General features: G+C 42.4%; 1 protein-coding gene across 2 annotated transcripts in view; it reads right to left on the reverse strand.

The window, feature by feature from the left end:
• Positions 1-341: 341 nt before the first annotated feature.
• The window catches only part of lancl2 (LanC lantibiotic synthetase component C-like 2 (bacterial)), a 76,827-nt gene continuing 52,046 nt past the window's right edge, over positions 342-25,122 (reverse strand). For both annotated transcript variants that reach the window (XM_041184978.1, XM_041184980.1), the window contains exons 8-9: positions 12,317-12,389; positions 342-2,118 (exon numbers count right to left, since the gene is read on the reverse strand). In XM_041184978.1, the coding sequence (XP_041040912.1) occupies positions 2,042-2,118; positions 12,317-12,389 (150 nt within the window). In that variant the 3' untranslated portion in view covers positions 342-2,041. The remainder of the gene's footprint in view (positions 2,119-12,316; positions 12,390-25,122) is intronic.

The following is a 25,122-nucleotide window of genomic DNA, read 5'->3' on the forward strand; positions in this document are numbered from 1 at the left end:
GCATCTGCAGTATTTTTCTTTTATCTAAAGAACACTATTCATCCTTTATTCCCTTTCCTACTTCACTTAACTGAAGGAAAATCAGTGGATGGTAGGTATTCCAGATGCATGGCCACAACTCCATCACAAATAGGAGTGGCCAGCAGCAAGGATGCTTGACCTGGGTGAGACCCTGTGGGAATGGCAATTTATTTTTTTAAAATTATGAAATATCAAGGATGCATGTTTTTCAATATAAAAGAATACTTTGAACAAAATTACTCAAACTTTTCACCCCTTGAAAGCTGCAACTTCCCTAACATTTTTTTCAGCAATGTACTCACCCGGTCACCCTCAGGTGGTTACTTTTTCTATACTTTTTATTGCTTTGTCTGAAAAATATAAGAACCAACTTTTACATGTTTACATGGAATACAGACGAGAAATGTGTGAAAAAACAGAAAATACTGGAATACACAGCTAGTCAGTCAGCAGTTAAACAAACCTCTCATCTGAAATATTGACCTGTCTCAAAAGTGCAGCCTCTTCTACTTATGCTCATTACAAAAGCATGGACTGAGGGAAATATGAATGTTGACAGTCTGTACGGAGACAATTCAGTTATGATCGTGGCCAGAATACTGTACATTCTTGTCAACCAATACCATCTTTCATCTTGGGTATCTCACAGTACATCAACTGTAATGAAGCAGTATTAGAATAGTAGAAGGGCTTGCTGTTTATGCTACTCAAAAACCTGCGTATAAAATCAACGTTGCCATAAAAATAATCAAATGACAGCAAATAGCAGAAATATCATGGAAGGCTCAGCTTTGGTTTACAATAAAGACAATAGCAATGACTCAACATACAATACAGCTATAACAATGACTGAGCTGGTCAGTTCATATGTCATCATTTTTAAAAATGGACTGAAAATATCACATCAAAAAGACTGAAAAGCTAAACCTCTGTTTCACATAACATTATACATTTGGCATTTTATGCTGAAGGAAATAGCTAAAATGAAACTAGTCAAGTGGACAGAATTGGCACTGATGTTTCCAAGGTTGGCTATATTTTATATTAGGAAAAACAAACTCTTCTTCAATATCAATTCATTGACATAAATAAATTTCAGTATGTTATTTTCCTTCTCAGCAAAACAAGCTTAGTTTAGAATACTTATTTCACAAAGAAAAGCTTGCGATTCTGGTAGTACAGAAAGCATAGTTCTCATCCAAGGAAAATCCTTCCTCAGCTAGTTTTGCATTATCATATTTCAGCAACATTTGCTCTTTTCCACCAACACTAAATAAGTTTTGAACCAACAGATAATCATGGAACACCTACTGTAATTTAACAGAAGAAAGGGAGCAAGAGAGAAAGAATGAGGCAGAGAAAATGAATGAGAGATAAAAGTTACTCTTGGATGAGAATTCACCTTTACCTATTACACAAAGCTATTAAGTAGGATTATTTTTCTTCAACATAAATCAATTAATAGATTTAGCAAAGACAAACTATGTTCAATCTAATCTTGATGCCAAGGTTTCTTTTTGCAAGTTTGCAATATGACCAACAACCCTGGCTAATTGAACAATTTTATGAGCCTAGTTTTATAGGTACATCCAAGAACAAATCAAAAATAAACTGGTACCAGGAGATCAATGATCACCAGTTATGAGCTTCATCACATGCATAAAAGGACAACCACTATAATGAAACCTTTGCAAACAAGATGGATTCCATACAAACAAAAACAGCCACTGACACCAGATTTTTAAGCGTGCATACAATCAAACCCTGAAGTAAGGACTTGTATTAAACTGAAATTTTTAATTTCCTTTAAACTGAAATGCCACACTAATTTTAAGACAAAAGTTATCCAGAGCTTTGGCTCATATGTTGCCTCTAATGTCTTGGTTCTTGAGCTAGTGGTAGTTTTGGCCTGTGTATTCATAAAGGAGGCACTAAGACGTCCTGCTCTCCACAGAAAAGAAGTCCTCCTAAATTAGATACAAAATCCTTCAATCTTCCTTTAGCATAACATTGTCGTACTTCAGAGTTCCAATGCTGGAAATCGAGATGCCTCTGGATTCAGCATGTCACACAAGAAGTGAATAGCTCCAGCCATCCCTGCATAGGACAAGGTAGGAAAAACATAATTAAATAACAAAATGCATAATTAATATTCTTCTTACACACTCAGCTAAAACAGAAACCAATAGATTTAAAAAGGTAATTAGCAAAATATTAAAAATCCTTTTTCTGAATGTATAGAACTAAAAATGCTGCCTTTTTTTAGTAAATTGTGATTTCTGTAGCACCTGTACACATGACAAGGAAAGGTCATTAAATATCAAGCCGACACAAAATAAGTACAATTAAGCAAAAAACTCCAGAACATTCATATAATACACTCCACAGTATTCAAATACAGCATTCCCATCTGGACTGACACCATGTTTCCAAATAATATTTAATCACCTATATTCTGCAATTGCCCCTTTTGTAACCATTTATTCATCAGCTCATTTTAATAGGCTATTTTTGATTTTTAGTCTGCCAAGTGACATGCTCAAAAACTATAACAATACTCAAGAAGCTCCAAAACAAGTTCTTGAGAAACTTACATGTAGTTTCATTCACCAAAATATTAAAAATGACAAAGCAGGAAATGGGACTGTAGTAAATAGCTTGAATCAGCAGTTAGCAACAGCACATGAGCGATGGGTGAAATGGCTATCTTCTCCAAAATTTCTAACGATTCTTTGCCTTATGGAGCAATTTCAGGATTTAAAATTAGGGGCAGAAAAAGGAAGTAATTTCATTATAAAAAAAAAAATTGGGGTGGGAAGGATGAACAAGAGCATCTCATTCTTGCCAATGGCTGCTGCTATCTGCATAAATATATTGCTATATATATATATACACACACACACACTTGTCTTTGATATACTCAAGTATCCAAAAATTTTATCAACTTGCTGCTTGATTTTTTTTTATTCATTCACAGGATGTGGGCTTCACTGGCTGGGCCAGCATTTATTGCTCATCCCTAGTTGCCCTTGAAAAGGTGGTGGCGAGCTGCCTTCTTGAACTGCTGCAGTCCATGTGGTGTCGGTACACCCACAATGCTGTTAGGAAGAGAGCTCCAGGATGCATGGAAACCTGTCACTATTAAGAGTCTCCGAACAAATTAACAGAAATCCAGGGATACAGGTTTCCATTTGTCTCAAAAGGGACGCACATTCTTTCTCTGTAGGGAGGCACTCAACTTAATGCAAGTTAGGAGAACTTGGCTGCTAGTTGGTGATAGCCAAGGTTTCAGGGCCAAATGAACATAAAGGGATTGCTGGAATTTACCAAGCTAAAATACAATAAACCTGCTAGGATATCTAAGCAGCTAGGCTTGTTGATCAATATGAACAGGTGTAGGCCATTCAGCCTGTTGAGCCTGTTCCATCACTCAATTAGACTATGGCTGGTCTGTATCTCATCTCCATCCACTCACCTTGGTGCCTTATCTTTAATACCCTGCCTAGTAAAAATCTATCAATCTCAGTTTTGAAATTTTCAATTGACCTAGCATCAGATTTTTTGGGGGAAGTTCTAGATTTCAACTACCCTTTGTGTGAAGAAAAGTGTCCTGACATCACCCCTGAATTGTCATACTCTACCTTAAAGTTATGTCCCCCATTTTCAGGACTTGCGTACCAAATGAAAGAGTTTCTCTCCATCTAGCATATCAACTCGGTATCATTCCTGTGAATTTGCACTGCACTTTCTCCAAGGTTAATACATCCTTCCTGATGTGTGGTGTCCAGAACAAACACAGTACTCTAAATAGGGATTTAATGAGCGCTTTATATAAATAACATACCTTCAAGCCTTCTGTATTCCAGCCCCCTCAAAATAATTAAAAAGGCTATTGGAATGTTCTTTACCTCGAATCAACAATACTGCCTTGGAATACTGCATAACTGCCTAAATGAGATATCAAATTAGGGTTTGCCATAGACCTGGCTCCATTTTATATCACTAAGAATCTTTTTTTAAAAATTCATTCATGGGGTGTAGGTGTCATTGGCAAAGCCAGCATTTATTGCTCATCCCTAATTGCCCTAGAAAGGGTGGTGGTGAGCTGCTTTCTTCAACTTTACAGTGTGGTAAAGATACTTCCACAGAGCTGTTAAGTATGGAGTTCTGGGGATTTAACCCAACTAAAATGCAGAAACAGTGATACATTTCCAAGACAAAATAGTTGTGACTTGGAAGGGAACATGTAGGTGGTGGTGGTGTTCCAATGTACCTGCTGAACTTATCCTTCTAAGTAAAGGTTGCGGGTTTGGAAGGTTGTTGGCAAGTTGTTGCAGTGTATCATGTAGATAGTTTGCACTGCAATCTCAATATGCCAGTGAAAGAAGGAATGAAAGTTTAAGGCGATGGATAAGGTGCCAATCATGCAGGCGGCTTTGTCTTTGATGGTGTTGAACTCCGAGTGCTGTAGGAGCTGCACATGGATGTGGAGAGTATTCCATTATACTCCTGACTTGTGCCTTCTAGATGGTGGAATGGCTTTGAAGAATCAGGGAGTGAGTTATTTGCTACAGAATGACCAGCTTCTGACCTGCTCTTGTAGCCAGTGTTTTTTAAATGGCTGGTCCAATTAAGTTTCTGGTCAATGGTGACCCCCAGGAGTTTGATGATGGGGACGTTAGTGATGGTAATACCATTGAATGTAAACAGAGGGGGCTAAATTGTCTCTTGCTGGAGATGGTCATTGGCTGGCACTTGTGAGGCATGAATGTTACTCTCCACAAGCTTGAATGTCTCCCAGATCTTGCTGCATGTGGGTATAGGTGGCATCAATATCTGAGGCATTACAAATAGTATGAAACAGAATGCAATTAGCCAATATTCTCACTTGTGGTCTTACAAGAGTGGAAAGTCACTGTTGATGATGCCTCCCATCACTTTGCTGATGATTGATGGTAAGGTGAAGGGACAGAAATTGATCAGGTTGGATTTGTCTTGTTCATGTGAATAGGACATACCTGTACAATTTTTCACTTAAGTTGGGTTGATACCAATATTGTAACTGTACTAGAACAGCTCGCTAGGGTCATTGCAGGTTATGGAGCACAAGTCTTCAGCGCTTCAGCCGTTGTAATATCAGGGCTCATATCCAGAAACAGTTACAGCAAAGGGTATCATGTGGAGTGAATTGAATTGGCTAAAGGCCGCATCTGTGCTGGGCACCTTAGGAAGAGGTTGAGATGAACCATCCATTTAGCATTTCTGGCTAAAGATGCTTGCAAATGCTTTAGCCTCATCTTTTACTTTAGTGCTGGACTTGACCATCATTGAGGATGGGGAAATTTGTGGAGCCACCTCCTCCCTTTTGCTGTTCAATTGTCCAGCACCAATTGTGACTGGATATGTGGCAGGACTGCAGAGCTTTGATCTGATCCACTGGTTGTGGGATTGCTTAGCTCTGTCTATAGCATAACAGAATTACCTGGAAAAACTCAGCAGGTCTGGCAGCGCCGGCGGAGAAGAAAAGAGTTGACGTTTCAAGTCCTCATGACCCTTCAACAGAACTAGGTGAATCTAACTAGAGGGGTGAAATATAAGCTGGTTTAAGGTGGGGGGGGGGTTGGGTGCAGGGAGAGAAGCGGAGGGGGGTGGTGTAGTTGTAGGGACAAGCAAGCAGTGATAGGAGCAGATCATCAAAAGATATCACAGACAAAAGAACACAGAGGTGTTGAAGTTGGTGATATTATCTAAATGAATGTGCTAATTAAGAATGGATGGTAGGGCACTCAAGGTATAGCTCTAGTGGGGGTGGGGGAGCATAAAAGATTTAAAAATAATGGAAATAGGTGGGAAAAGAAAAATCTATATAAATTATTGGAAAAAACAAAAGGAAGGGGGAAGAAACAGAAAGGGGGTGGGGATGGAGGAGGGAGTTCAAGACCTAAGGTTGTTGAATTCAATATTCAGTCCGGAAGGCTGTAAAGTGCCTAGTTGGAAGAAGGTACTGTTCCTCCAGTTTGCGTTGGGCTTCACTGGAACAATGCAGCAAGCCAAGGACAGACATGTGGGCAAGAGAGCAGGGTGGAGTGTTAAAATGGCAAGTGACAGGGAGGTTTGGGTCATTCTTGCGGACAGACCGCAGGTATTCTGCAAAGCGGTTGCCCAGTTTATATTTGGTCTCTCCAATGTAGAGGAGACCGCATTGGGAGCAACAAATACAGTAGATTAAGTTGGGGGAAATGCAAGTGAAATGCTGCTTCACTTGAAAGGAGTGTTTGGGCCCTTGGACGGTGAGGAGAGAGGAAGTGAAGGGGCAGGTGTTACATCTTTTGCGTGGGCAAGGGGAGGTGCCATAGGTGGGGGGTTGAGGAGTAGGGGGTGATGGAGGAGTGGACCAGGGTGTCCCGGAAGGAACGATCCCTACGGAATGCCGCCGTGGGGGTGAAAGGAAGATGTGTTTGGTGGTGGCATCATGCTGGAGTTGGCGGAGGATGATCCTTTGAATGCGGAGGTTGGTGGGGTGATAAGTGAGGACAAGGGGGACCCTATCATGTTTCTGGGAGGGAGGAGAAGGCGTGAGGGCGGATGCGCGGGAGATGGGCCGGACACGGTTGAGGGCCCTGTCAACGACCGTGGGTGGAAAACCTCGGTTAAGGAAGAAGGAGGACATGTCAGAGGAACTGTTTTTGAAGGTAGCATCATCGGAACAGATGCGACGGAGGCGAAGGAACTGAGAGAATGGGATGGAGTCCTTACAGGAAGCAGGGTGTGAGGAGCTGTAGTCGAGGTAGCTGTGGGAGTCGGGAGGCTTGTAATGGATATTGGTGGACAGTCTATCACCAGAGATTGAGACAGAGAGGTCAAGGAAGGGAAGGGAAGTGTCAGAGATGGACCACGTGAAAATGATGGAGGGGTGGAGATTGGAAGGAAAATTAATAAATTTTTCCAAGTCCCGATGAGAGCATGAAGCAGCACCGAAGTAATCATTGATGTACCGGAGAAAGAGTTGTGGAAGGGTTCTGGAGTAGGACTGGAACAAGGAATGTTCCACATATCCCATAAAGAGACAGGCATAGCTGGGGCCCATAAAATTAATTTATTAGTTTTGGTTCCAATCACCACCCCTCCATCATTTTCACGTGGTCCATCTCTGACACTTCCCTTCCCTTCCTTGACCTCTCTGTCTCAATCTCTGGTGATAGACTGTCCACCAATATCCATTACAAGCCTACCGACTCCCACAGATACCTCGACCACAGCTCCTCACACCCTGCTTCCTAAGGACTCCATCCCATTCTCTCAGTTCCTTCGCCTCCGTCGCATCTGTTCTGATGATGCTACCTTCAAAAACAGTTCCTCTGACATGTCCTCCTTCTTCCTTAACCGAGGTTTTCCACCTACGGTCGTTGACAGGGCCCTCAACCGTGTCCGGCCCATCTCCCGCGCATCCGCCCTCACGCCTTCTCCTCCCTCCTAGAAACATGATAGGGTCCCCCTTGTCCTCACTTATCACCCCACCAGCCTCCGCATTCAAAGGATCATCCTCCGCCATTTCCGCCAACTCCAGCATGATGCCACCACCAAACACATCTTGCCTTCACCCCCCCTGGCGGCATTCCGTAGGGATCGTTCCTTCCGGGACACCCTGGTCCACTCCTCCATCACCCCCTACTCCTCAACCCCCACCTATGGCACCTCCCCATGCCCACGCAAAAGATGTAACACCTGCCCCTTCACTTCCTCTCTCCTCACCGTCCAAGGGCCCAAACACTCCTTTCAAGTGAAGCAGCATTTCACTTGCATTTCCCCCAACTTAATCTACTGTATTTGTTGCTCCCAATGCGGTCTCCTCTACATTGGAGAGACCAAATGTAAACTGGGCGACCGCTTTGCAGAACACCTGCGGTCTGTCCACAAGAATGACCCAAACTTCCCTGTCACTTGCCATTTTAACACTCCACCCTGCTCTCTTGCCCACATGTCTGTCCTTGGCTTGCTGCGTTGTTCCAGTGAAGCCCAATGCAAACTGGAGGAACAGTACCTCATCTTCCGACTAGGCACCTTACAGCCTTCTGGACTGAATATTGAATTCAACAACTTTAGGTCTTGAACTCCCTCCTCCATCCCCACCCCCTTTCTGTTTCTTCCCCCTTCCTTTTGTTTTTTCCAATAATTTATATAGATTTTTCTTTTCCCACCTATTTCCATTATTTTTAAATCTTTTATGCTCCCCCCACCCCCACTAGAGCTATACCTTGAGTGCCCTACCATCCATTCTTAATTAGCACATTCGTTTAGATAATATCACCAACTTCAACACCTGAGTTCTTTTGTTCTTTTGTCTGCGATATCTTTTGATGATCTGCTCATATCACTGCTTGTTTGTCCCTACAACTTCACCACCCCCCTCCACTTCTCTCCCCGCCCCAACCCCCCAACCAACTTATATTGCACCCCTCTCCTTGGATTCACCTAGTTCTGTTGAAGCGTCATGAGGACTCGAAACGTCAACTCTTTTCTTCTCCGCCGATGCTGCCAGACCTGCTGAGTTTTTCCAGGTAATTCTGTTTTTGTTTTGGATTTCCAGCATCCGCAGTTTTTTGAATTTACTTCTGTCTATAGTATGATGCTTCCACTGTTTAAAAAGTACATAATCATGTGTTGTAGCTTCACTAAGTTAACATCTCATTTTGAAGTATGCCTGGTGCTGCTCCTTGTGTGCATTCCTGCACTCTTCAAAGAACAAGGGTTGGTCCCCTGGCTTTAATGAAAATGGTAAAGTGGGAGTAATCCTGGGTCATGAGATTTATGATTGTGGTGGAATACAATTCTGCTGATGGCTGACAGTGTTTCAAGGAAACAGTTTTTAGCTGCCAGATCTGTTCTGCATCTATCTCATTTAGGGTGGTGTTGGTACCACACAACATGATAGAGGGTGCCTTCATTGTGAAGATGGGGCCGCAGCTCCACAAGGACTACGCGATGGTCACTCCTACCTATAATGTCATGAATAGATTCATTTGCAACTGGTAGGCTGTAGTGGACAAAGTCAAGTAGGTTTTTCCCTTGTGTTGGTTCTTTCACTACCTGCTGCAGACCTAGTCTAACAGCTATGTCCTTCAGTAGTGGTGCTGTCAAGAAACTCCTGGTGATGGGCATTAAATCCCCTACTAAAAGTACAATGCTACCATCAGTGCTTCTTCCAAGTGGCATTCAATATGGAGTTATGAAATTTGAAGCATTAAGTCTTAGTGCAATAAATTTGGACCAAGACTAGATCATCACATTTACTTATAAGCCATCCGACAAGCCACCCGATGAGCTGGAAATTCAGTTTAAAGAATCAAACAAGGATGCTAAAAATTAAACTTTGCAACCAAATCTGAGTGTTCTGATGCTGAATTTTCTATACATATTAGGGATAACTGCAAATAAATATTAAGATGAGTATAGATTTTGTTAGTTTTCCTTGATTTGGTGCTTATTTTTTAAGTGATTGCTATATTGGTTCCAGAAGAATACTCTCAGGGCTCCAGGATATGTATTATTGTGTACGTTTTAGGTATATATTATAGGAGGAACACAAATCACATGAAAAGCTGTGCTGTGGATTCACTTAAGATATTACCAGAGATAAGAGATTACATTTCTACAGAGAGAAGTTAGGCCATTTTCACTAGAATTTAGGTGGTTGACGATCGTCAAGACATAACGGGTTATAATAAAGCGATAATGATGGAATGTTCCACTGTTTGCTGAAATGTTTGGGCAGATACAAATTTCTTGAGGTTATAAATAATTTGAGTGATCAGAATAAGGAATTCTTTGCCACAAAATTATGAAAATTTAGCCAAAAAATTCTTTTAGAAGGGAATTGTAGTTGCTTGAAAAATGATTTTAAAAAGTACAGGAAATGGTGAGAGTTGGAGCGTGGGATCAGGTGTGCTAGCTTGAGAAGAAACACACTGCAGACTTGATGGAAAATTAGTCTGTTTCTACGCTGTGTCATTCTCTGATCCAAGATTTCTTTCCCCCCACTACCCCTCATCCAGTTTCTTCTCCATCCCTTTCCCCAATACAGTGGTAGACATTTGGCATAGATTCAGTTACTACCGTGATGATCAAATTGTCCTTACCCAATTGAGTTGAGTCTAATATTAAAGGGTGCAACAGCATGATGATTATTTCACTCAACTAGCAATCCAAATGCCTGGACTAATGATTGGAGATAAGAGTTGAAGAGCCAGCAGTTGGGAAGTTTAAATTCAGTTCATTAAATAAGTCTGGGATAAAAAGTATCAGTTAATAGAAACCATAAAACTATTAGTTATTCACAGCAATCCATCTGGTCACTAATGTCCTTTAGGAAAGGAACTCTGCCACTGTTGTCTGATTTGACCTATATATGATTCTGGATCCACACCAATGTGACTGACTCTTACCTGCCCTTTGTAATGACCTAGCAAGCCACTCATTAAGCTGCTATGGAAAACAAAAATAATAAATCTAGGTATTTTTTAAACTTTACATGACAAACTAAAAAGGTACTGTAGTCTTGATTCTGTCCCTGTCGAAATACAATTCCCGAAAAGCATCCTCGTGTTTAGAATTTGGTTATCCAAACTAGAATTCCGAGCAGCAAGAGTTTGGGTGAAATTTTCAACTCTGGGACTAAATCAGAATTTAAGAAACAGCCACATAAAGAGGAGCAACTCTGTGGGGAAACTTCTTCCTGGCTGTTTCCAACATTATATCAACATTTTTAAAAATTGCATAATTTATTTTTGTGTCCTTTACATAGCATCATAGAAACTTGCAGCACAGGAGGAGGCCATTTGGCCTGTGACACCTATGCTGGCTCATTGAAAGAGCAGTTATGCTTAGTCCCAACATTTACACTTTTTGTCCGTAACCCTGCATGTTCCTGTTGAGCGCCCTTTTAAAATTAAACATGGAATTAACTTCCAACCCCTTTTCAGGTAGCTTATTACCAATCCCACCAATCTGAGAAAATTCCTCATCAACCACTAGATCTTTTGCCAATGTTTGTAAAATTTATTACTGAGTGTCCAAGCAGAACAGTTTTCAATCTACTCCATTAAAATCTTTCATCACCTTCTCAACCTTCCCTGTTCCAAGGAAAACAGCTCTAACTTTTCCAACCACTTCTTAATCAAGATCCCTCATCCCTGCTAGACCTTCTCTGTACCACCTCTAAGGCCTTTACATCTTTCCTGAAGTGTGGTGTCCAGAATCATCCACAATACTCCAGCTGAGTGTTAACTCAGCTAACTAATGATCAATAAAAGTTCTAGTGCATCTCTTTGCATTATATTCTATGCCTCTATAAACCCAAACCCATATGCATTTTGACCACCTTATCAACTTGCCTTGCCACTTGGGTGTCTTTATACAAAAATCCCTAAAGTCTCTCTGCTTATCTATACTTTTCAAAATCTTATCATTTATGGTACACTATCTTTCCATATCCTTCCAAAGTGCATCACCTCACTTTTCTGTAGCTAACTCGCTGTATGTTTCTGCCCATTTCACCATCCTGTCTATGACATCTGGAAGCCTATAAATATCCTCATCGCTATTTACTACTTTTTGGCCTATTTACTGATTTGAAAAATTAAAAATGGCAACCACGTGTAACATTTAAATGATTTAATTGCTTTCTTTGATTTGTGCTATATGTTGACTGTCAATTAGTAGCTTTGAAAAAATAAGCAACTGGTTGGGTTTGTATAGACTGTTTATTAATTGGCAACTTTTCCTAATTTGACTGTAATCCCCTCAATCATGCAAGTGTGACATACACTTTTGAAACATGGCACTTTTAACTGTGATGGATACTTTCCCCAAATACTACAGATGGGTATGAGATGCAGAGGTAATATTTTGGGGTTCAGAGGACTAAAACTGTGCAAGGTTCCCTCTTGTACTGTTATCAGAACCTCTTGTTGCTTTACGACATTGCTAACAGTGCAGTCACAAACAGTTAATGCTAACAAGTAGTCAAGTTAATTGCACTGCTAAACTTAATTTGTATGAAAGCTGCAATTTAGATGCTAAAGCATTTTTCCTAAAAAATGTTTTTGCTTTAGAACACTAATCCAAGCATAACATTTCTGACAAACTTGTTTTTAATAAGGATTACCCAAGTCCTAAACAAAACAGCAACAGTAGCTTTTGTTTTCCTTAAACACACCATTGGAGTGACAAATCAAACTATGATTTGATTAGTCTTAAAACATTTTTAATAAGGCCAACATATTGCTCACTGTATTACCTTCAAACAAGGAATATGGTCTGTCAGGGATACGACATCCATGTGTTCCATAATCCAAGCACCATTCAGCAAACTGTAAAAGCAAGCAATATTAAAGACGTTTCATGCTATATTTAATGTTAAAGATCAGTATTCAATCCAAAAATCAGTAAATGATGAGTTTCACACAGTTAGTATATCAGTTATTATTCTGCCTCTCTTTGTATGTTTTAAAACTATTAGTCAAAGCTAAGCTGGGAACAGATAAGGCCTCCTCTCTTTTTCAGCAATTTCATGCATAAGGATAAGGTGTTGCACAGAACTAGAATTGCTCATCTAGGGTATTGGTGAACTACACCATTGGTTTGAGACCACTTGCTGCAGATTACTACTGCAAGTTTCATGGTGACAGGTCTTACACGGAGGTCACCTTCAGCTATTCTATTAACGACGAGGTGGTGGTTATCATTGCAGCTGGAGAAAGACACTTAATGCCTTTAGATCTCACTTCTGCAGTTGAGTAATGGATACGATTGCCCTATCTGAGTGCTGTAACAGGGCCAGCAGTGGAAGTCATGGACACCTAAAGCCATGAACTGGATCACCTTATAAATCAGCTTTACAGAACCAGCAGACCATGCAGGCAAGAGCAACAGCGGAACAAACGGCAGGGCCAAACTTTACTAGAATGACACCTTCTGTGACTTGCACTTTTATGTTGGTTGTGTCCCCATTTTCAACTTGCTCCAAATTTCCTAGAAAAATAATTTAAATATGCCGCAGAGAGCATAATGCTGAATCAGGAACAACTGGTCCAGTCAGCAGTTACATAATCTACATCAATTAAGTAGATCAATATTGGCATGACCGAAGGCATAGAATTTAAAATTCAGGATTCTTTCACTAAAAATCTGTGTCTTCTTGTTCAAGTTAAAGTAATTGAAGCAGGTTCAACTGAGGCATTCAAGAGGGAATTAGACCGTTATCTGAAAAGGATGAGCATGCAGGGAGAAGGCAGGGGAATGGCACAATATGAACTGTTCATTTAGTTGGTGCAGACGCAATGGGCTGAATAGCCTCCTGCTGTGCTGTAATAATTCTGTGAACAAACTTAATCACTTACAAACATTGTTTTTAAATGATGGACACGCACAGTTGTATTTTCCAGAACAACGTGCATTTAAATATCGCCTTTAGTGTCGCAAAACATTCCAAAGTATTTCAGAGTAGTGTTATCAAAGAAAATCTGACATCGAGCCACATAAGGAGATGCTTGGCCTTTGGTCTAAGGAGTAACTTAAAAGGTGAGGGGGTGGAGAAATTTAAGAAGCGAACTGCAGAGTTTAATACCTATTGCCCGAAGACACTGCTGCCAATGGTAGAGTGAAGGAGATCAGAGTAGCACAAGCACCTAGGTTTAGAGAAACACAGTTCAGCAGTTTGTAGGGCTCACAAAGGGAAGGGAAAAGACCATGGAGGGCTCTAAACAGAAGGATATGAGACAGAGCGAGAGAGCGCGAGAGAGTGTCAGAGTGTCAGACTAAGAATTACAAGGGATTGGGCAGATGAATGGGACTGGGGTCCAGTAACTCCTGCAGAGCTGAGCAGCAGCAATGCACCAAGAGAGGAGCAACCAGTAAAAACTGGAGACATTATTGTGCGTTAAGCAGTGAAAGAAAAACACTGATAGGCAAATGGTGAATAGGGGGAGAGACTTGGAATTCTCACTGTTGATGCAGGAAGGCACTGTACGATTGGTAGCAGCCCAAAGTAGTGCTGTGGAGTTGGAAGAATGCTCCTGCTCCTCCAGAGAAGGAAAGCTTTCACGATGGTGATGGGTTTTCATTTTCCCCTCGTGGGAGGAGTTATGAACATCTAATTTTATGATTCATATGTCTTAGGAACGTAACTTTTAGTTTGGGGATTGAAACCCTTAAACGTAACTTAAATGGAAACACTCTGTTTGGTAAACAAACTTAGAATAAGTGCAATTCAAAGGGTGACCTATGTTTTTTTAATAAAGTCAAAGATGGAAGTAGGAAAATGCAAAACTAAGAGTGGGTGACCCCTCTCTAAGCTTCTAGGTGGAGACAGGGTGTCTAGAGCTGTGTCAATAAGGGGCCTAAATTATTTTTCTGATTTCCCAGAACAAAAGGGAAGGTTTAGAAATTGGGGATACTTAGTTTAAATCTCTATTGGAGATATCCCAGGGGTGCCACATTAGATAGGGGATAGATTACGGGGAAGTTTTTTTTTCTTGTTTTGAGTTTTTATCTGTGATTTCTCACAGAAAGGCAGCTGAAGTCTGTGCAGAAAGGCAGCTGAAGTCTGTGTCCAGCACAGCCTTGAGACAGATAAAAAAGTTACTAGGAGCTGTAAATCAGCAGCAGAGGGCTAACAGAAACCAAGGGTGTTTTCTGTTTTGAAGTAACCAAACAAGGATACAGTGAGGCCCATGCTTGAACTGGGGAGCCCAGAATCATGAAGTTGAAGGAAAGTTGGAATGATGCCAAAAATCTCAAACCTAGAAGAATAGCAGGAACACGGAGAAGAATCAAAGTGAATTCCTTAAGAGTTGTGGCACACCTCGGTTTAGTCTAAGAAGTGAAGAAAGCCTCAAGATCCTGTAAAGCATAGGGAACTCTTGGGTGGAAAAAAAGTAGAATGAGAATTATTTAGTTAAGATTTTTGGGTTTAATGGTCAAGTGGTTACAAAATTTAGTGATAAGTTAGTATTACTTTTGCAAGTAGTACTTACTTTTACTCTTGTACAGTAAAAGTTTGTTTAAAATGTGAAATCTTGTGGCATAATTATCAGTTAATAATTGGGAGTTTGATTTCTTTTCAAAAAGAAATGGTCTCTATTAATTTTGTAAAAGTCTTTAATTTAGGGTAAATTGAAAAGGGCGACATGACCTGTTGTCTGCCTGACAGCAGGCCTGAATGGCATGGCTATTATAGATTAAAGGAAGGCTCAGATAGTTTTGCTGGGAAGAAGATGTGAAGTGTTCACGTTTGGGAAAAAATGGCAGCAGCAGGTGTGTTTATAGTGGTTGAACTGCTAGTCTCCAAGGTCCCAGAAAAGTGTTGAGAATGTTAAGTTGTAAACAATTATGCTTCAAACAGTCCATTTACTTCCAAGATAAAAGAGTGTTTCAAATCCTGTCTGGCCACAGGAGAGGTGCCAGAGGACTGGAGGACAGCGAATGCGGTACCATTATTCAAGAAGGATAGTAGGGACCAACCAGGTAATTACAGGCCAGTGAGTCTAACATCAGTGGTAGGGAAACTATTGGAAAAAATTCTGAGGGAAAGGATTAATCTCCACTTGGGGAGGCAGGGGTTAATCAGGGATAGTCAGCAAGGCTTTGTCAGGGGGAGATCATGTCCAACAAATTTGATTGAATTTTTCAAGGAGGAGTTGACTAGTTGTGTAGATGAGGATAGTGCCATTGATGTAGTCTACATGGACTTCAGTAAGGCTTTTGACAAGATTCCACAGGGGAAAATGGTCAAGAAGGTAAGGGCCCATGGGATCCAGGGCAATTTGACAAATTGGATCCAAAATTGGCTTAGTGGCAGGAGACAGGGGATGATGGTCAAAGGTTGTTTTTGCGATTGGAAGCCTATGTCCAGTGGCGTACCGCACGGATCGGTGCTGGGCCCCTTGCTGTTTGAAGTGTACATTAATGATTTAGACATAAATATAGGAGGTATGATCAGTAACTTTACAGATGGCACAAAAATTGGTGGTGGCGTAAATAGGGAAGGAAAGCCTTAGATTACAGGACAATATAGATGGGCTGGTGAGATGGGCACATCAGTGGCAAATGGAATTTAACCCTGAGAAGTGTGAGGTGATGCATTTTGGGAGGACTAACACGACAAGGGAGTAGACAATGAACGGTAGGACCCTAGGAAGTACAGAGGATCAGAGGGACCTTGATGTACATGTCCATAGATCCCTGAAGGCAGCAGCACAAGTGGATACAGAATTTGTACAAGTGGGGCAGAATTCCCTCCACGTCCGGAAGGGGTTTGGGGGGGGGTGGTGTTGGATTTCAGGAGCTGGTGCGCCACCAATCGGCACCCCAAATTGGGGGTGCAATGCCATTTTATGTGGGCGAGCCAATTAAGGCCCACCCAGCATGATGTCTGCCAGGAAGTGCTATGTGCTCCCTGTGCGGGCGGGGGGAGGGGGAGGAATTCCCTAAGCCGAGAGTGCGCTCTTTCACGCATGCGAGTGAAAAAGCGCACTCATCTCCAAATGTAAAAATGTTAAACATAGAAAAATAAAACTATCCTGACATGTCCCCTCATGAGTTGGAACATGTCCATCACTTTTACTTAAACTTTTAATAAATTTTTGAAAACCTACATGAAACCTCATCCTGCCCATGGATGAGCTTTCATGCTTTCTCCAAAGCCTGCTGGGGCTCCCAGCCTGCCCGCCAACCTTAAGGTTTGGATGAGCAGGTCCTTTAACTACTGCAACTAGTTTTTAAATGACCTCAATTAGCTGTTGACAGGTCGGCAGGCTCACAGCTGATTCGGCTGAGCTCCTGCCGAGCTGAAAATTGAAATGACGCGGGGTGATGTCGGGAGTTCCGCTCGATGTCATCCCACGTCATTTTATGCGACAGTGAGCGGGCCCCGCCCCCCGCCCGGGAAATCCTGCCCAAGGTTATTAAGGCAACATATGGGAAACTTGCTTTTATTAGCCGAGGCATAGAATGTAAGAGCAGGGAGGCCATGTTGGAGCTCTGTAGAACGCTAGTTAGGCCACAGCTGGAGTACTGTGTGCAGTTCCGGTCACCAAACTATAGGAAGGATGTGATTGCACTGGAAAGGATGCAGAGGAAATTCACCAGGATGTTGCCTGGGCTGGAGCGTTTCAGCTATGAAGAGCGACTGGATAGGCTAGGGTTGTTCTCCTTAGAGCAGAGAAGGTTGAGGAAGGACCTGACAGAGGCATACAAAATTATGAGGGGCATAGATAGGGTAGATAGGGAGAAACTTTTCTCCTTAGCGGAGGTGTCAACAACTGGGGGAATAGATTTAAGGTAAGGAGCAGGAGGTTTAGAGGGGATTTAAGGAAAATTTTTTTTCACCCAGAAAGTGGTTGGAATCTGGAACACACTGCAGAGGCAGGAACGCTGACAACATTTAAGAAGTATTTATATAAGCACTTGAAGCGCCCTGGCATACAGGGCTATGGGCCAAGTGCTGGAAAATGGGATTGAATAGACAGGTGCTTGATGGCTGGTATGGGCACGACGGGCTGAAGGGCCTGCTTATGTGCTGTACAACTCTGACTCTATGACTCAAGGTCTCGAGGATAACTAATCATCATTTCCAGCTGGAGACAAGGCGCATGTGAATCACGTTGTCAATGAGATGGGCTTCAAGAGGGAAATGTTTCTTAAGATATCACCGAAAACTCTCAGATGCAGGCAGTTTGCCAGGATCCAGGGAGCAGGTAGAGGCTGAAAGTCTCTATGGTTCACAGTGCAGAAATGCGGGTGGGAGCTTACACTCGTACAGAAAAGACAAAATTCACGAGGATTTGAGGCTGGAAGATTCACCTAGCTGGCACTAGAGGGAGAATCTCAAGGAAAAACCCTCACTGTAAAAGACTATCAGGGGTTAAAAGTTACCAAAACAAAAACAGAATTACCTGGAAAAACTCAGCAGGTCTGGCAGCATCGGCGGAGAAGAAAAGAGTTGACATTTCGAGTCCTCATGACCCTTTGACAGAACTGCCAGATGCTGCCAGACCTGCTGAGTTTTTCCAGGTAATTCTGTTTTTGTTTTGGATTTCCAGCATCCGCAGTTATTTTAAACTTGGCAGTAGGAAAAATGCTCAAGTCTATTATAAAGGATGTGATGGCAGAGCACTTAGAAAATATCAATGAGATTAGACAAAGTCAACACGGATTTACGAAAGGGAAATCATGTTTGACAAACCTACTGAAGGTTTTTTTTGAGAACACAACTAGCAGAATAGATAAGGAAGAACTAGTGGATATGGCGTATTTGGATTTTCAAAAAGCTTTTGATAAAGTCCCACAAACAAGGTTAGTGTGCAAAATTAAAGCACATGGGATTGGGGGTAATATATTGGCATAGATTGAGAATTAGTTAGCAAACAGGAAACAGAGAGTAGGAATAACTGGGTCTTTTTTGGAATGGCAGGTTGTGACTAGTGCAGTACCGCAGGGATCAGTGCTTGAACCGCAACTATTCACAATATGTATCACTGATTTGGATGAGGGAACCAAATGTAATATTTCCAAGTTTTCTGATGACACAAAACTAGATAGGAATGTGAGCGATGTGGAGGGTGTTAAGAGACAGGTTGAGTGAGTGGGCAAGTACATGGTAGATGCAGGATAATGTGGATAAGTGTGAAGTTATCCACTTCGGTAGGAAAAACAAAATGGCAGAGTATTATTTAAATGGTGTTAGATTGGTAAATGTTGATGTACAAAGGGGCCGAGGTGTCCTTATACACTAATCTGCAGATGCAGCATGCAGTTAAGAAGGCAAATGCTATGTTGGCTTTCATTGCGAGGGGGCTTGAGTACAGAAGCAAGGATGTCTTCCTGCAGCTGTACAGGGCCTGGGGGAGACCACACCTGGAGTAAGTCTCCTTACCAAGAAAGGATATACTTGCCATAGAGGGAGTGCAGCAAAGGTTCACCAGACTGATTCCTGAGATGGCAGGATTGTCATATGAGAAGAGATTGGGCCGAATAGGCCTGTATTCATTGCAGTTTAGGAGAATGAGAGGGGATTTCATTGAGACATAAATTTCTGATAGGAATGGACAGACTGGATGCAGGGATTATGTTTCCTCTCAGGATACGGGGTAGACGATTTAGGGCTGAGATGAGGAGAAATCTCTTCACTCAGGGGGTGGTGAACTTGTGGAATTCTTACCTCAGAGGGCTGTGGAGGCCAAGTCACTGAATATATTTAAAAAGGAAATAGATTTCTGGACTCTAAAGGAATCAAGGGGTATGAGGAGAGTGCCGGAGTACGGGGTTGAGAAACAGGATCAGCCATGATCATATTGAATGGCAGAGCAGGCTCGAAGGGCCGAATGACCAACTCGCGTTCCTATTATCTATGTTTCTATGAAGTGGGGCTATTCAGTTGTGTTGAGTAAAAGGGGAAAAGTTCTGTTCTATAGTTCTAAGTATAAGTTACCCACAAAAATAATGTTTACGCACTAGTGCTTTTAATCTGTAACAGTAAAAGTTTTAAAACATGAAATCTTGTGTCATCCATTCAGCTATCAACTGTAAATTCGAATTTCTTTAAGCTATGGTCTCTATGGGGACCATAACACTGCCCTCTGACTCCAGAATACCACTAGCTTGTGACTCCAGAGGCTGGAAAACTTGATTTTAATGCAAGTACAGACTGCCACCATTTCACACTAAAACAACACAGCTGCAGGAGACGAAGAGCGGAGTATGAGGTTAAGGTGCTATAAGGAAAGTATTAGGTCAACTTTTCTGAAGTCTATTAATGTTATACTGCTATTGATTTTTCTTTACACTAAATGGGGCAAAAGGGGAGAAATTCAATTTGTTTGACTTGACCACATTTAGCATATTGGGACATATTGGGGTATAAACTGACGTGTTTTTCTTGTTTATTTGGGCATATAACAGGTCCAATGTTTACCAATTTCTACAAGTTCTTGTAGCTAATCCATTCTGCTGGCATGGTCATTGCCATGTTGGTCCTCACTGATTTTATGCATTCCGGCGGCAGTCTGAAATCAGCATTTGATCAAGTTAAATGGCTCTGCATCTGTTTCTTTATATTATAGTAAAACTACCTTTTACAACAGTGACTACACTTCTGTAAGCTGCTTTGGGATGGCTGGAGGTCTTGAAAGGTGTTATATAAGTGCATATTCTTTCAATCTCAAGTAGCCTTTGCTTGATAAGTAGTGACCATTGACTTGTTGAATCAATGCAGCAATGGCCAGTTTCAGGATGAAGTGATTACCTGAGAAACAAGGGAGGTTGCATGCTCTGCATACCAATTTCTAAGTTTCAGGTAGAACAGTTAGCTCTGTAGAAGGGAAATATCTGGATATACATTTTTTTTAATTTATTTAGGATTTCTGTAGATTCAGGAGATTGTATCATTTGGTACCAGTCCATAAGACCATAAGACATAGGAGCAGAAATTAGAATTCGGCCCATTGAGTCTGCTCCGCCATTCAATCATGGCTGATAAGTTTCTCAACCCCATTCTCCCGCCTTCTCCCCTTAACCTTTTGATCCCCTTACCAATCAAGAACCTATCTATCTTGGTCTTAAATACACTCAATGACCTGGCCTCCACAGCCTTCTGTGGCAATGAATTCCATAGATTCACCACTCTCTGGCTAAAGAAGTTTCTCCTCAACTCTGTTCTAAAAGGTCTTCCCTTTATTCTGAGGCTGTGCCCTCAGGTCCTAGTCTCTCCTACTAATGGAAACATCTTCCCCACGTCCACTCTATCCAGGCCTTTCAGTATTCTGTAAGTTTCAATCAGATCCCCCCTCATCTTTCTAAACTCCATCAAGTATAGATCCAGAGTCCTCAAACAGTCCTCATACGTTAAGACTTTCATTCCTGGGATCGTTCTCGTGAACCTCCTCTGGACCCTCTCCAGGGCAAGCACATCCTTCCTGAAATACAGGGCCCAAAATTGCTCACAATATTCTAAATGTGGTCTGACCAGAGCCTTATAAAGCCTCAGCAGCACATCCCTGTTCTTATATTCTAGTCCTCTCGAAATAAATGCCAACATTGCATTTGCCTTCCTAACTACCGACTCAACCTGCAAGTTAACCTTAAGAGAATCCTGGACTAGGACTCCCAAGTCCCTTTGCACTCCATATTTCTGAATTCTCTCTCCATTTAGAAAGTAGTCCATGCCTCTATTCTTCCTACCAAAGTGCATGGCCTCACACTTCCCCACGTTGTATTCCATCTGCCCCTTCTTTGCCCATTCTCCTAACCTGTCCAAATCCTTCTGTAGCCTCCCCGCCTCCTCAATACTATCTGTCCCTCCATTTATCTTTGTATCATCTGCAAACTTAGCCAGGATGCCCTCAGTTCCTTCATCTAGATCATTAATGTATAAAGTGAAAAGTTGTGGTCCCAACACTGACCCCTGCGGAACTCCACTAGTCACCGGCCGCCATCCTGAGAAGGAGCCCCTTGTCCCCACTCTCTGCCTCCTGCCAGACAGCCAATCTTCTAAAACAAGAACAGAATTACCTGGAAAAACTCAGCAGGTCTGGCAGCATCGGCGGAGTAGCAAAGAGTTGACGTCTTGAGTCCTCATGACCCTTCAACAGAACTAGGTGAATCCAAGGAAGGGGTGAAATATAAGCTGGTTTAAGGTGTGTGTGTGTGTGGGTTGGGGGGGGTGGTTTGGGTGGGGGGAGAGAAGTGGAGGGGGGTGGTGTGGTTGTAGGGACAAACAAGCAGTGATAGAAGCAGATCATCAAAAGATGTCACAGACAACAGAACAAAAGAACACATAGGTGTTGAAGTTGGTGTTATTATCTAAACGAATGTGCTAATTAAGAATGGATGGTAGGACACTCAAGGTATAGCTCTAGTGGGGGTGGGGGGAGCATAAAAGATTTAAAATATTTAAAAATAATGGAAATAGGTGGGAAAAGAAAAATCTAAATAATTTATTGGAAAGAACAAAAGGAAGGGGGAAGAAACAAAGGGGATGGGGATGGAGGAGGGAGCTCAAGACCTAAAGTTGTTGAATTCAATATTCAGTCCGGAAGGCTGTAAAGTACCTAGTTGGAAGATGAGGTGTTGTTCCTCCAGTTTGCGTTGGGCTTCACTGGAACAATGCAGCAAGCCAAGGACAGACATGTGGGCAAGAGAGCAGGGTGGAGTGTTAAAATTGCAAGCGACAGGGAGGTTTGGGTCATTCTTGCGAACAGACCGCAGGTGTTCTGCAAAGCGGTCGCCCAGTTTACATTTGGTCTCTCCAATGTAGAGGAGACCACATTGGGAGCAACGAATGCAGTAGACTAAGTTGGGGGAAATGCAAGTGAAATGCTGCTTCACTTGAAAGGAGTGTTTGGGCCCTTGGACGGTGAGGAGAGAGGAAGTGAAGGGGCAGGTGTTACATCTTTTGCGTGGGCATGGGGTGGTGCCATAGGAGGGGGTTGAGGAGTAGGGGGTGATGGAGGAGTGGACCAGGGTGTCCCGGAAGGAACGATCCCTACGGAATGCCGCCGGGGGGGGTGAAGGGAAGATGTGTTTGGTGGTGGCATCATGCTGGAGTTGGCGGAACTGGCGGAGGATGATCCTTTGAATGCGGAGGCTAGTGGGGTGATAAGTGAGGACAAGGGGGACCCTATCATGTTTCTGGGAGGGAGGAGAAGGCATGAGGGTGGATACCCTCTGCCAATCTTCTATCCATACTAGTACCTTGCCTCTAACACCACGGGCTCTTATCTTACTGAGCAGCCTCCTGTGCGGCACCTTGTCAAAGGTCTTCTGGAAGTCCAAGTAGATAACATCCATTGGCTCTCCTTTGTCTAACCTACTATTTACCTCCTCAAAGAATTCTAACAGATTTGTCAGGCATGACCTCCCCTTGATGAAACCATGCTGGCTTTGCCCTATTTTACCATGTACTTCCAAGTATTCTGAAATCTCATCCTTAATAATGGACTCTAAAATCTTATCAACGACCGAGGTCAGGCTAATCGGCCTGTAATTTCCCGTCTTTGTCTCACTCCCTTCTTAAACAGGGGGGTTACATTAGCAATTTTCCAGTCCTATGGGACCCTCCCTGACTCCAGTGATTCCTGAAAGATCACCACTAACGCCTCCATTATCTCTTCAGCTATCTCCTTCAGAACTCTGGGGTGTATTTCATCTGGTCCAGGTGATTTATCCACCTCCAGACCTTTCAGTTTTCCTAGCACCTTCTCCTTGGAAATGGCCATCATACTCACCTCTGCCCCTTGACTGTCTTGAACTTTGGGGATGTCACTCGTTTCTTCCACTGTGAAGACTGACGCAAAGTACCTATTCAGTTCCTCTGCCATTTCTTTATTCCCCGCTACTACATCTCCAGCATCATTTTCCAGCGGCTCAATGTCCACTTTTGCCTCTCTCTTACCCTTTATATATCTAAAAAAACTCTTGCAATCTTCTTTTATATTACTGGCTAGTTTACCCTCATATTTAATCTTCTCCCTCCTTATTTCTTTTTTAGTTGTCCTCTGTTCGTCTTTGTAGGCTTCCCAATCCCCTGGTTTCCCACTGTTCTTCACTGCTGGCGAAGACTGACTTATGGATAAAAATTTCACTTGGTACAATAAGCAATTGTATGTAACGAGAGTGAAACTATGGATAAGATAACAAACAAAGGGAGCTATACTCAATGGCAAAAGAGTTTAAGAAAGGAAACCAGTTTATTGACTAAAGCAACTGATAACAGACAAATTTTTAAAAATTCATTGATGGGATGTGGACGTCGCTGGCTAGGTCAGCATTTGTTGCCTATCCCTAATTGCCCTCGAGAAGGGGGTGGTGAGCTGCCTTCTTGAACTGCTGCAGTCCCTGTGTTGTAGATATGCCCACAATGCTGTTGGGGAAGGAGTTCCAACATTTTGACCCAACAATAGTGAAGGAATAGCGATATATTTCCAAGTCAGGACAGTAAGTAGCTTTGAAGGGAACTTCCAGGTGGTGGTGTTCCCATGTGTCTGTTGCCCTTGTCCGTCTAGGTGGTAGTGGTTGTGAATTTGGAAGGTGCTGCCTAAGGAGCCTTGGTGAGTTTCTGCAGTGCATCATGTAGATGGTACACACTACAGCCACTGTTTGTTGGCAGTGGAAGGAAGAGCTGCCAATCAAGCAGACTGCTTTCTCCTGGATAGTGTCAAGCTTCTTTAGTGTAATTTGAGCTGTACTCATCGAGGCAAGTGGAGAATATTCCATCATGCTTTTGACTTGTGCCTTGTACAAGGTGGACAGGCTTTGAAAGGTCAGGGGGAGTTACTCGCCACAAGATTCCTAGCCTCTGACTTGCTTTTGTAGCCACAGTATTTATACGGCTAGTCCAGTTCAGCTTCTGGTCAATGGTAACCCCCAGGATGCTGATAGTGGGGGATTCAGCAATGGTAATGCCATCACATGGTCAAGGGCCAATGGTTAGATTCTCTCTTGAAGATGGTCACTGCCTGGCACTTGTGTGGCACAAATGATACTTGCCACTTGTTAGCCCAAGCCTGGATATTGTCCAGGTCTCGCTGCACTTGGGTCTGAACTGCTTCAGTATCTGAGTCGGCATGAATGGTTTTGAACATTGTGCAATCATCAGCAAGCATCCCCACTTCTGACCTTATGATGGAAGGAAGGTCACTGATGATGCAGCTCAAGAAGGTTGGGCCTAGGACACTACCCTGAGGAATTCCTGCAGTGATGTCCTGGAATTGAGATGACTGACCTCCAACAACCACAACTATCTTCCTTTGTGCTATATATGACTCCAACAACTAGAAAGTTTTCCACCCAATTCCCACTGCCTCCAGTTTTGCTAGGGCTCTGTGCCACACTCAGTCAAATGCGGTCACCTCTTTTGTCCATGTTTGAACCAAGTTCAATTAAATTCTCCTTATAGGAGATGTCAAGGTGATGTGATGTATGCATGCGTGATATTAATCTTTAATTTCATCTGCTGGTCAAATATATATTGAGCTGCTTTAAAAGGACTTTGAAAAAAGCAAGCCAAGACACTGACTTAAGATGGCTGCCGCAGGTCACCTGATGTCT

The sequence above is a fragment of the Carcharodon carcharias genome, chromosome 3 (assembly GCF_017639515.1).
Source record: "Carcharodon carcharias isolate sCarCar2 chromosome 3, sCarCar2.pri, whole genome shotgun sequence".
In the NCBI taxonomy this organism is placed as follows: domain Eukaryota; kingdom Metazoa; phylum Chordata; class Chondrichthyes; order Lamniformes; family Lamnidae; genus Carcharodon; species Carcharodon carcharias.